At 56.0% G+C, this 10,689-nt stretch overlaps 1 protein-coding gene and 1 long non-coding RNA gene across 2 annotated transcripts; one reads left to right on the top strand and one right to left on the bottom strand.

Annotated features, from left to right (window-relative positions):
• On the bottom strand, positions 1,653 to 3,464 carry LOC110256304. The gene is made up of 2 exons (XR_002337699.1): positions 2,966 to 3,464; positions 1,653 to 2,467 (listed from the first exon to the last, which is right to left on the bottom strand). It is a non-coding gene; the product is annotated as an uncharacterized LOC110256304 (long non-coding RNA).
• Positions 4,044 to 5,176, top strand: FOXL2 (forkhead box L2). Its single transcript, NM_001244665.1, is given in 2 exon segments — positions 4,044 to 4,725; positions 4,728 to 5,176. Coding segments are annotated over 2 exon segments (1,131 nt in total).

Below are 10,689 nucleotides of genomic sequence, written 5' to 3'. Positions count from 1 at the left end.
CTCTCTCTCAATCTCTTTCTGTCTCTCTCCCTCCCCCAAACACGTATTTGGGTAAGCAACTCTGCTAATCCCAGGCAGAATAATACCTGTTGGCCTGGGGCCCCGCGCTGCATGAGTATATGTGCATGCAACCTTCTCTGCAGCCCATCAGTTCTGGCAGTGCCCTCAGCTAAAAGACAGAGATGAAGCCTGTGTGAGTGGCCTGGGTCAAAGTGCAACAGGGGCATGTTCTGTACCTGAGCTTCTTGAAAGAACTCTAAACAGCACCTTCACCAGGGGAACATGCAGGTGCATCCCAGTCACTCTAACCACAGGCCAAGGACGTCAGAGAATTCACAGGCAGGCATCTGGGAGTCAGACTTGCAGACATAGAGCCAAGAGCTGTGTCATGGGATAGTTGGGTGTGGGAGTGTGTGAAGAGGATTAGAGTTCCAGTATCAAATTGACATGTTTTCCACCCAAAATGTGCAGGATCTGAACTAGTGTATGTGACAGCATAATGTAAGAGAGTAATGGGAAAAAGGAGAACTGGAGGGGATAGTGAGGTGGCTGAGAGGGAAGGGATGGTGGAGTGTGTGACCTGGGTAGAGAGACCTGGAGTCCATTGGGTAGGGTAGAGTGGGTCGGGGTGCTGCTGACAGTTGTTGAGGTGCGGAGTCTCATGAGCATGGACTAATACGTGTATTTCAAACTTCTCTTTTCCCGCCGTGGCGCCGCAGAGTTCTCTCTCGCCCGGCAGGAGCAGGGAGCGGTGGGTGTTGGAGGGTCCCTCCGCGAGAGAGTCGGAGGGACCTGATTCAGGCGGCTGGCGGCCGCGCTGGACGAGCCCAGAGGCCCCAGGGACCGCCTCGGGGCCGCGGGGGTCGCTCACCTAGCAGGGCCGGGCCGCCGGGATCCCGAGGCTGTTGCAGGATTGCGATGAAGAGAGGAGCCTCTCGCTCCATCAGAGCCGAGTGAACCTCTCGCCCCGGTTGTCGGGGCCTCAGCGGAGCTGCACGGGCGCGGTGCAGGCGCGGGGCCAGCGGGAGCGCTCGGTCGGCGTGTCTTTGCACCGCGGGAAGCCCAGAGCTGCAGCAGCGGGGCCCCGGGAAACCCGGCCTGAGAGGCTGGGAGCTCCGCCCGACCCTTGAACGCGGGCACCGCCCCGAGGTCACTGGGCCAGAGCCCTGCGCTGCCGCCACGCCTCAGCGAAGAGGGATGGCTCTGGGGCCCCACACAAGTCAGCGTGATCCGTCCTGTGAGGGGGATCCCGACCTTGCCTGGAAGCAGGGCTCTATGCAGCCTGTCCAAGAGGGTTGAGAAGTAAACCAAGGCGCCCCACCGCTTCCTGGAGAAATTAATACCTGGGAGGCAGGACTCTTCTTCTTTCCACTCAGAACGTCCTTTAAAGGAACCCCTTCCTTTACTCCCCCCCCCCGCCCCCCACACACACTCCTTAAAGGCTGAAAAGGGAGCCGAGTTTGGAATTCGGGGAAGTGATGACACACACAACAATGCTGTCACACCTGGCTGATGCAGGCCAGCAGCGGAAATGCCTGCAAGTGCGCCCCGCGCGGGCAGGGGAGGGGTGTCTCCGAGGAGAGAGAGAAAGACAGCCTGGGTGGTCAGAAAAAAATCGAGGAGGGACCATCCCCCCCCCAAGGTGGGCCCAGACCCAGGTGTGGAGGCTCTGGGGGAGGACGGGCACTGGGGTCAATCTGCAGCAACTCCAAACCCAACTCCCACCCACAGTCGGGGCACAAATGAGGGTAAGGAAGAAGAAAAACACCTTTCCTCTTGGTCAGGAAGCAGCCGCAGAGGTTTTGAAGAAGAGCTGCTTCCCGAAGTATGTTAGGAGCAGTGAAAGAGAACACTTTCACTGAAGCCACTCTGAGATCTTTTCAATGGTGGGTAGAGGAAGGTATTTGGCGAGGTGAATTTCCGACAGCCCTGCTCCTTAATGTGGTGGTCAGATCAGGCTGCCCTGCTGACTTCTCTGGAATCATCTTCAAGATGCTGAATTCCAAAGAGCCCAATCATCCTGGTCGCCTTTCCTTTAATCAGGGGCCCATGTGGGAAGAGGCAAATGCAGGTGGCCTGTGGCTGCTGGGGCCATGGGCCATCAAGGGTTCTTCAGGCTCCCTCAGAGTCTGGGCAGCTTGGGAGGAAGAGATAGTGACAGGCATTGGGCCAACCGCTTCAGACATGCCTAACACTGACAACACACACCTGTGTGACATCCACTCAGTCCACCTTCCTCCACAAAGTCTCCTGGATCCATCAGCACAAGAAGTTTGGAGCATGGACTCAAAACACTGGCCATCTCTCACGTATTTTGTGACTGCAGACTTTTTGTCAATGCTGAGTTAATTGTTAAAAGCCACACCTGACTATTTTGCCAGCGCTGATTTCCCCCGAGACAACTTCTGTGCATGCAACTTCCCAATCAGACTTCTGCTGGAAGTAGGTGAGAATTCATCCCTCAGCCCTGGAAAAAGATCAGAACAAGTGTCTTGTCAGGAAAGAAATGTTTGAACTGCCTCCTTCACAGCCTGTTGTTTTTCTCCTAGACTGTGATAGAATATGTACACTGGCAGCGAGAGAGGGAGGAAGAATGAGAAAGAAAGAAAAGAAAGGGGGAAGGAGGAAGGAAAGGAAAGAAGGAATAAAGGAGACAGGGGAGAGAAAAGAGAAGAAAAAGAAAATGTAATATTTATGAGCCACATTTACTGATATATGATACACATATACAAGAGGTATAAGTATAAACGTGCTTTTCCCATAAATATAAATCTCATGCCTTGTACGTGTGCATCTCTTTTTCTGTACTAGCACACGCACATCTGGAGGGCTGATATCTCTCTGCACATACATATACAGTCCCCCAAACCCCCATCGCTACATTCGCGTCGGAGCAGGAGCAGAGTGGGGTCTACTTGGCGTTATTAGAACACACATCCAACTCGTAGGACTATGACGCGCATACTGAGCAGAGATCTGGTCCCTGGGTCCAGGGGCGGTGCAAGGAAGGGCAGAGGGCTTTCTGCAGGAGCCCCTGGGCGTCTCTTCCCAGCGATCCTCTTCCCAAGCTCCGTCCGGGCTCAGTCACTCGGAGAGAAGCGAGGGACAGGCAAGGCCGAAGTTTCTTCATTCAGCGACACGCGTTTCTGGGCGGATTCTCCCAAAGTTAACCCGCAGTTCTCTCCACTCCACCCCCGGCCGGCCCGCTCGCCATCCCGCCCCTCCCCCGGGCCGGAGCTAGAAGTTTAGCCCCAAGCCAGCAGCAAAGAGCGGAGCAAAGGAGTCGTTTTCTTCCACCTGGAAGCTGCGAGGAGGCTTGGCGCGCCTCTCCCCGCTAGGACCCGAGCCCCCTCGGCCCGGGTGGAGTGCAGACAGAGCCGCTGGGGCCCTCGGCATCTCCCAGCCCTGTCCGCAGAGCGAGCACGGGCAGATTCAAGGGCTTGTGAGAGCGTGAGCCGGGCTGTCCGCGGGGCCCCCTAAGCTCTCTGGGAGGGGGCAGGCCGGTCTTGGCTATGCGGGGCGTTTACAAAAAGTGACTTGGAGATGAACTCTCCCGTGCGCGACTGGCCTCCCCGCTATAGGGGCGAAGGCGCCTGACGCAAGCGGAACTCGGCGGAGCCCATACGAATCAGAACAGAGCGAGGCTCCTGGCGCACTAGGGACTCCAGGAGGCAGCTCTGCCAGAGACGCGGGTCGTGTCTCGGGAAACCGGAGGGTGGGGGAGGGGAAGAGCGCAGAAAAGAAAACCCACCGAGGCGGGGACTGGCCTCGGCGGGGAGGGGCGGCGGGGCCGGAGCCCCTCTCAGTTGGGCGTACTCCCCATGGCCAAAGGCTGAACTCCACTCCTGCCGGCCGTTTCCCAGGGGGAAGGAAAAGAAGAGGAGCGAGGAGCGAGAGGCCGCCAGCGAGAGCACAGACAGCATCCGCAGTCTCCAGAAGTTTGAGACTCGGCGGTGAGCGGACTTTTGCGCCTGGACTTTTTGCTGCGCCAGATCCAGCGATTAAGAGCAGAGGCTGCCTGGCTTCGGCGTGCCGGCTTTGTCATGATGGCCAGCTACCCCGAGCCCGAGGACGCCGCGGGGGCCCTGCTGGCCCCGGAGACCGGCCGCACCGCCAAGGAGCCCGAGGCGCCGCCGCCGCTGAGCCCAGGAAAGGGCGGCGGCGGCGGCGCCAGCACAGCCCCGGAGAAGCCCGACCCGGCGCAGAAGCCCCCATACTCGTACGTGGCGCTCATCGCCATGGCGATCCGCGAGAGCGCGGAGAAGAGGCTCACGCTGTCCGGCATCTACCAGTATATTATCGCCAAGTTTCCGTTCTACGAGAAGAACAAGAAGGGCTGGCAGAATAGCATTCGCCACAACCTCAGCCTCAACGAGTGCTTCATCAAGGTGCCGCGGGAGGGCGGCGGCGAGCGCAAGGGCAACTACTGGACGCTGGACCCGGCCTGCGAGGACATGTTCGAGAAGGGCAACTACCGGCGTCGCCGCCGCATGAAGCGGCCTTTCCGGCCGCCACCGGCGCACTTCCAACCCGGCAAGGGACTCTTTGGGGCCGGAGGTGCCGCGGGCGGCTGCGGCGTGGCGGGTGCGGGGGCCGACGGCTATGGCTACCTGGCGCCCCCCAAGTACCTGCAGTCCGGCTTCCTCAACAACTCGTGGCCACTACCGCAGCCGCCCTCACCCATGCCCTACGCCTCCTGCCAGATGGCGGCGGCCGCAGCGGCCGCGCAGCAGCGGCGGCGGCCGCGGGCCCCGGCAGCCCCGGCGCGGCTGCGGTGGTCAAGGGGCTGGCTGGCCCCGCCGCCTCGTACGGGCCATACTCACGCGTGCAGAGCATGGCGCTGCCTCCGGGTGTAGTGAACTCATACAACGGCTTGGGAGGCCCGCCCGCCGCGCCCCCGCCGCCGCCGCACCCCCACTCACACCCGCACGCACACCATCTGCACGCCGCCGCTGCACCCCCGCCGGCGCCGCCACACCACGGGGCTGCCGCACCACCTCCGGGCCAGCTCAGCCCCGCCAGCCCGGCTACCGCCGCGCCCCCGGCGCCCGCGCCCACCAACGCGCCCGGCCTGCAGTTCGCCTGCGCCAGGCAGCCCGAGCTCGCCATGATGCATTGCTCTTACTGGGACCACGACAGCAAGACCGGCGCGTTGCACTCGCGCCTCGATCTCTGAGAGTCTGGCGCACGCCGGCTGCGAGGATGCAGGGACGCGCGACGCCAGCCTTGGCCGCAGTCACCGCCGCCAGCCGGACCGCGCGCCCGCTGAGGCCGCTCCCTGAGCCAGCGCCCACGGCCCCTCTGCGCGTCCTCGCTCCCCTCGGCTCCTCTCGCTCCCCTTTGTCTCCGCTTCTCCTCCTGTGCTCGCCTCCCTGCCCTCTATGCCCTTTAGCTCCACCGGCCTGCAGGCCGCCTCTCCTCGCGCTTTCCGTAGGCCTCGTCTCCTCCAGGCGGCCCAACGACCAGGCTGGATACCTTTTGCCAAAATTCACTGCGGAGAGGAAGTGCCCGAGGCCGTGGTGCAGTCGGCGGGGGTCGGCGGCACAGACCTCCTGGCCTTCTCTCACAGGTCGGTGCGCTCGCGCTCAGCTTTCCCGGCCCGGCTGCCCCGCCATCCTTGGCTAGAAGCGCCGGCATGGGCCCGCAACGCGACCCGCGCCGCCCGAGAAAGGGACGATCGTGTACTTGCTCCGCGTACCCACTTGGAGCTGTTCAGCAGCCCCTTGCCGGGGCCTACTGGGCAGGGCGAGGGTTGGACCGAAGCAGGGAGCCAGGGCCGCCCGCTCGGCAGCCTGTGTCCGGGTTTACACCGCATCCCGGCTCAGAGAGAGGCTGCGTTTCCTTCACTCTCCATCCCGGCGCTTCGGGCCCCTCCAGGCCCAGGCGGCTGGCTAACGTTCGAGAGGTCTATTTTAGATGATATCAAAAAAAATATTTTTTTAAGGGAAAAAAAACTCACCGGGAAAACCGGCGACGTATTGTGGCCTTGGAGTTTACTAAAGCATAACATGAAAATCTTCTATTCCAGGAGATTTGAAGTAGAATTCTTATCCAGCCTTCAAAAAGCTATGTTCAGAGAGGTAGGAGAATATGCTCAGTATCAGATGGTATCCTCTACAAATTAGAGGATACCCTCCACCTACCTTTTTAAAGAAATCAAAAACAAATTTCCCCCTATCTTCCAATGCAGCCCCCAAGCCTGGCGAGATTCTCTGCCTGCCTGGCGGAAGCTACAGGGACGGCTCATCCCCTCTGTGATTTTTGTTTTTCTAAAGCCTTGCTTCTCCCACCTTGGGCAGGAGAAATGTGAAACCCAGCAGCAATTGGACCCAGAGGGCTTGTGGCCCAGATCCGGCCGGCAGAGAACTCTAGACCTGGTTGTTCTGTAGCGTGTCTTTGGAGGACCAAATTTTTCTAGAAAGAACTAGAGCACTTTTGTTGTTTTGTTGTTTGTTTGTTGTTTTGTCTTGTCAATTCTCGAATAAATTTTTTGTTCTTTCTTTTAACATGGACTTATATTATTTTCATTGCGCCCAGGTTGGTTTAGCAGCTAGTTAAAAGAGGATTTTCAGAAGGAAAAAAAAAAGCCTTTTTCAGATAAACAAGGCTGGAGCGCAGCCGGAGTAGGGGGGCTTTGTAGTTGTCACTGCCGCTTTGTTGTCCGGGGATTGTTTGTTTTCTGTGTCATCGCTGCTCTGTTGCGGCTGTTTCACGTCATCAGAGACTTTGTCTGCCGTGGTTCGTTCACAAGGCGACCGTAGGTAGGATTTGTTCTATTTTTGAGTCCATGCAAGTTTGAATTTTACATCTTATTCAGTCATGCTAGCTTTATGGGCCATGTTTTTATTATATTATCTTCATGCTTTTCAATTTTTCTAGTTAAATCTAACAGCCAGAAGATTATTCCAAATAGATAAAATCCTGGTTGCAGAAACACTTAGTAAGCTGCAAACCTCAGTATGAATGTAGCGATTGCCTTGTTTTTAAAAACCAGAATTTATTTACCCTGAGATATGTTTAAGGGATTTAGGAGGATGAGAGAGGGGTGAACATGCTGTAGAAATCTAATCTTTTCTCTTTTTCTTCACTGAGACTCTTCAAATAATTAAGACTGGTTCTTCTGCGCAGGCACACAGGGTTTGACCAGATTGCAGGCCGGTGCCGCTAGGGGGATTGGGGTGGTGGGATTTCAGTCCTCCATTGGGGGTGACAAGTATCAGCCGGATCTCGCCACCACTGTGGCTCAGCTTGAGTGGGACCCCATGCCTAGCCACGTATCCCTCACTGCCCCCCTGTGCAGCTTGGACAGCAGTGGCCACAGGTCCAGGCTGACCAGTGGGCTGGAAGCGGCTGCCCTAGGCAAGGAATGAGACTGCAGGCCTTCCATTTCGCCTATACTGGTGGTTAGACCTTGGCAATGTCAAGGCAGGAGCCCTGTCATGTGTATTTGGGCCCAAGGAGAAGTGGCCCAGGCTCCTGTCCTCCCTGGGGCATTTCTGGGGAGGCTGAAGGGTAGAGAATGACGCTTTGGAGCATCACCCTGAGACTGGGACTAAAGTCTACCAGGGCCAGGGGAACCGAGAAGAGCAGGCTGCAGAGGCGGCTCCGCCTGCCTGGGGCAGGCAAGAAACCCAAGACGCTGGTCAGGCTTGATGTCTGGGTGCTTCTGGCAACCTGCTGCGCCATTGTCTGGCTGAATAAGGTGAGTTGCGGAAAAGAAAATGGACTGCTGCATGCTCGTCTGTTTGTACTTTCTGTGATGTGAGCATGCATCGCATGGGCAGTTGTGTTGTCTGTGCTTGCTGCAAATGTGTACATACAGTGTAAGTCCTGTCCTGGTGACAAGGAGGGAGGTGTGTGTGACTGTCAGAGAGTGCATATATTTTAGGCATTATAATAATCATATGGCTAATATTCAAAGGATGGTTACAGTGTGTGTTGCATTCATATGTCATTGGTAACATGTGCAGTTATGTCCTGGGTATATAATCTTGGTTTGCCGAATGAAAACAGAGAATACATGCAGAGCCTTTGCTTCAGCTGGTTAAGGCTCTCTGTTCTGAGGCTGGCTCACAGTACTCCACATCTGCTATTCCAAGCAGAGAAAACAGAGGAGGGAAGTCCTCCGGGCAGAGCCTCTAGTGATGTGGGGAAGTTGGCCGAGGCCAGCACTGGAGGAGAGAGCCTCTCCCCACACCCCTAGAGCTGAAAGACAAGAGGCACACAAGGCCTCGAGGCTGAGGAAAGAGAAGAGTAGCCTCAATCTGCTCAGAGGATGAGAGGAAGGGATGGGGATGGATTCCTGGTCTAATAGGGATTTGAGGAGATGAGAGAAGGGAGTCAAACCATAGCCCACTTCCCCATGGATGCCCACAGGAAAACATCTGTCTCTAATTCCAGACCCAGGAGTGTCTCCAAAACTATAGTTTGGTCATTCGCCCACCCCCCAGTGCTACCAGTTCAGGGCAACGGTTGATTTTCTTCCTCTCTCATTTCCTCCCTCTCCTCTCCCTCTTTGCAGTTTTGAGTTTCTGTTAGAGAAGATGATTTAAGGAATTCCCTAAGCAAAGGCAAAAAGTATTCAAGAGGGTTCCTGCTATGTAACAATTATGCCTTAGCATCTAGTCTGGTCTAAATGATCGGACCACGTGGGTGTATGTATATATGTTTGCCAGGCGTATTGTAAGTACAATGCAAATAGTTTGATACAAATACTCTACCAATTTCTGGCATGTCCTGGATGAGTTGTTACACATGGCTTTGAATGAGGAGTATGTGTGTACTTCTATGCAAGGAAATATCCTCACAGTCAGCACCAACAAGATGAGCCTCCCTCCACACATTTACACACAAATTCTAGGTCACCCCAACTCCCTAGAACTGCCCAGCCAGAGTACTTGGTTTCTGGTTGGGGAGGGGGTCCTGTTCTCAGGGGGACCTGGGAGAAATCTTTGCCAGTGCAGTATATGCACTAAGGGACTGTAATATAGGGCCCAGGGGGTTCTCTGGGATGGCTCCATACCCTATTCCAGAGGGTATCCTTGGCCTGTTTTCCTCTTGCATACGGAAAGAATTCATTGCCCTGCATCCTGGGCTTGGTTGGGCATGAAACTGACGAAATTGCACCTGAGGTTAGGTACCCTCCTGCCCTTACCTGGGCCTCCCACCAGCCTGAGGCTGGAGTCCAGGCTGGGAAGAGCCCCCTGGTGGTGGGCAAAAACCAGAGGCAGATCAGGGCTTCTTGCAGCCAGAGAGGCAGGAGAGAATGGACCAGGAAACTAAGACAGACCCAAGACAGTTTGCCCATGAATAAGCTTTTCCCTTAATGGAAGTGTGGAACCGCTAAACCAGGATCCTGCCTTCGGGAGGGGGTTGGGGGCCAGGAAGCTGCTTGGTCAAGCTCAGGAGTCCTGCAATGCCCCCACTTTGTAGAATTAAGCTGGTGATGACCATGCTTTGTCAGTTGCTGCCCCGCAGAGCAGACCCTGCTTCTGAGAGTAGCCTGTGGAACCTGTAGGAGGACAGGGGCCCAGAAGCTCACACCTCTCCTTTGTGGTGGGAACTAGAGGTAAGGAACAGTAGGGAGCAAACTTCATGCCTCAGTCTGCCTTAGGACAACCAGAAGTAAAGAATTCTTGAAGCCAAGCAATCTGATTGGCTTTCTGATTTCTAGAGAGAGGGCTCCATTCTTTCACAGGAGTGTCTGGGCCCCAAGATCCCCAGATCTTGTCTATATTTATGGAACCTGGGGCCCAGAAAAGGGCCCAGCCAGAGGTTGCCCAGCTATCTGTGGGGCAAAGAGCCTCAAACTGAGAGCACCAAGCCCGGCTGCCCACTTGGACCCTCTGAGTGGCACAGACACTACCAAACCCATGTTCAATGTTAGGGAGCTCAGTAGGTGAAGGGGGAGCCAGCCAAAGAAGGAAGCACAGGGCTGGGTCTGGGCTGTAGGACAATTGTACTCTGGGAACTTTTGCTGTGTCTGCTGTTTGCTGCTTAGGCTCCAACTCAGTGAGAAGTTCTAGCAAACTTTTTCTGTGACAATGTCAGCCCAAAGAGATGGTTTGTGCAGGATGGGGCAAAGACAGGTGTTCTGCCAATAGTGTGGAGCCCCATGACCCCCTCTAATAGTTGGGGGACTTTGGGGGGGGGATTCTTAATTTCAGTTTTTTCTCCTTTAAAACAGAGTTGTATAATTATTAAAATAATTAAATGTTCTAATGTCAAAGTCCCCAGTTTATAGTAGATGGTCAATATGAAAAGAGGAAAGTAAGAAAGAAGTGAGGAAGGGATGGAGGGAGAAAAGGGGGAAGGGGAAGAAGGAGGGAAGGAAGAAAGGAAAAGCCTTTGGTAGTAACTCCGCAGGATCTGACACCCAAATGCAGCAGCTCCAGCCACCCCTGCCCCAAGAGCTCAGGCCACCCATCACCTTCCCAGGTCTGGGCGCAGGCGCTGCGGCCATACTGACCAGGAAGTGGTGGTGGGGGTGCTGAGGGGTCAGTGAGGTTCGTTCTGTTTCAAGGAATACCAGAGCCCTGGGGGCTCAGACGGACAGCTCAGTCCTCTGCTCCTCCAACAGCCCTCTCCATTCTCCCAATACAGTCTTCACCGATATAAGAGGCCCGCTGACCTGCGGAAGCGGCACTGACTCGGGCTCTTGGGTCCAAGCACAGCCACCACTCTCAAACT

Source organism: Sus scrofa, chromosome 13 (assembly GCF_000003025.6).
Source record: "Sus scrofa isolate TJ Tabasco breed Duroc chromosome 13, Sscrofa11.1, whole genome shotgun sequence".
NCBI lineage: Eukaryota > Metazoa > Chordata > Mammalia > Artiodactyla > Suidae > Sus > Sus scrofa.
The sequence above is the reverse complement of the archived record's forward strand: the minus strand, read 5'-3'. Positions and strand labels throughout refer to the sequence as shown.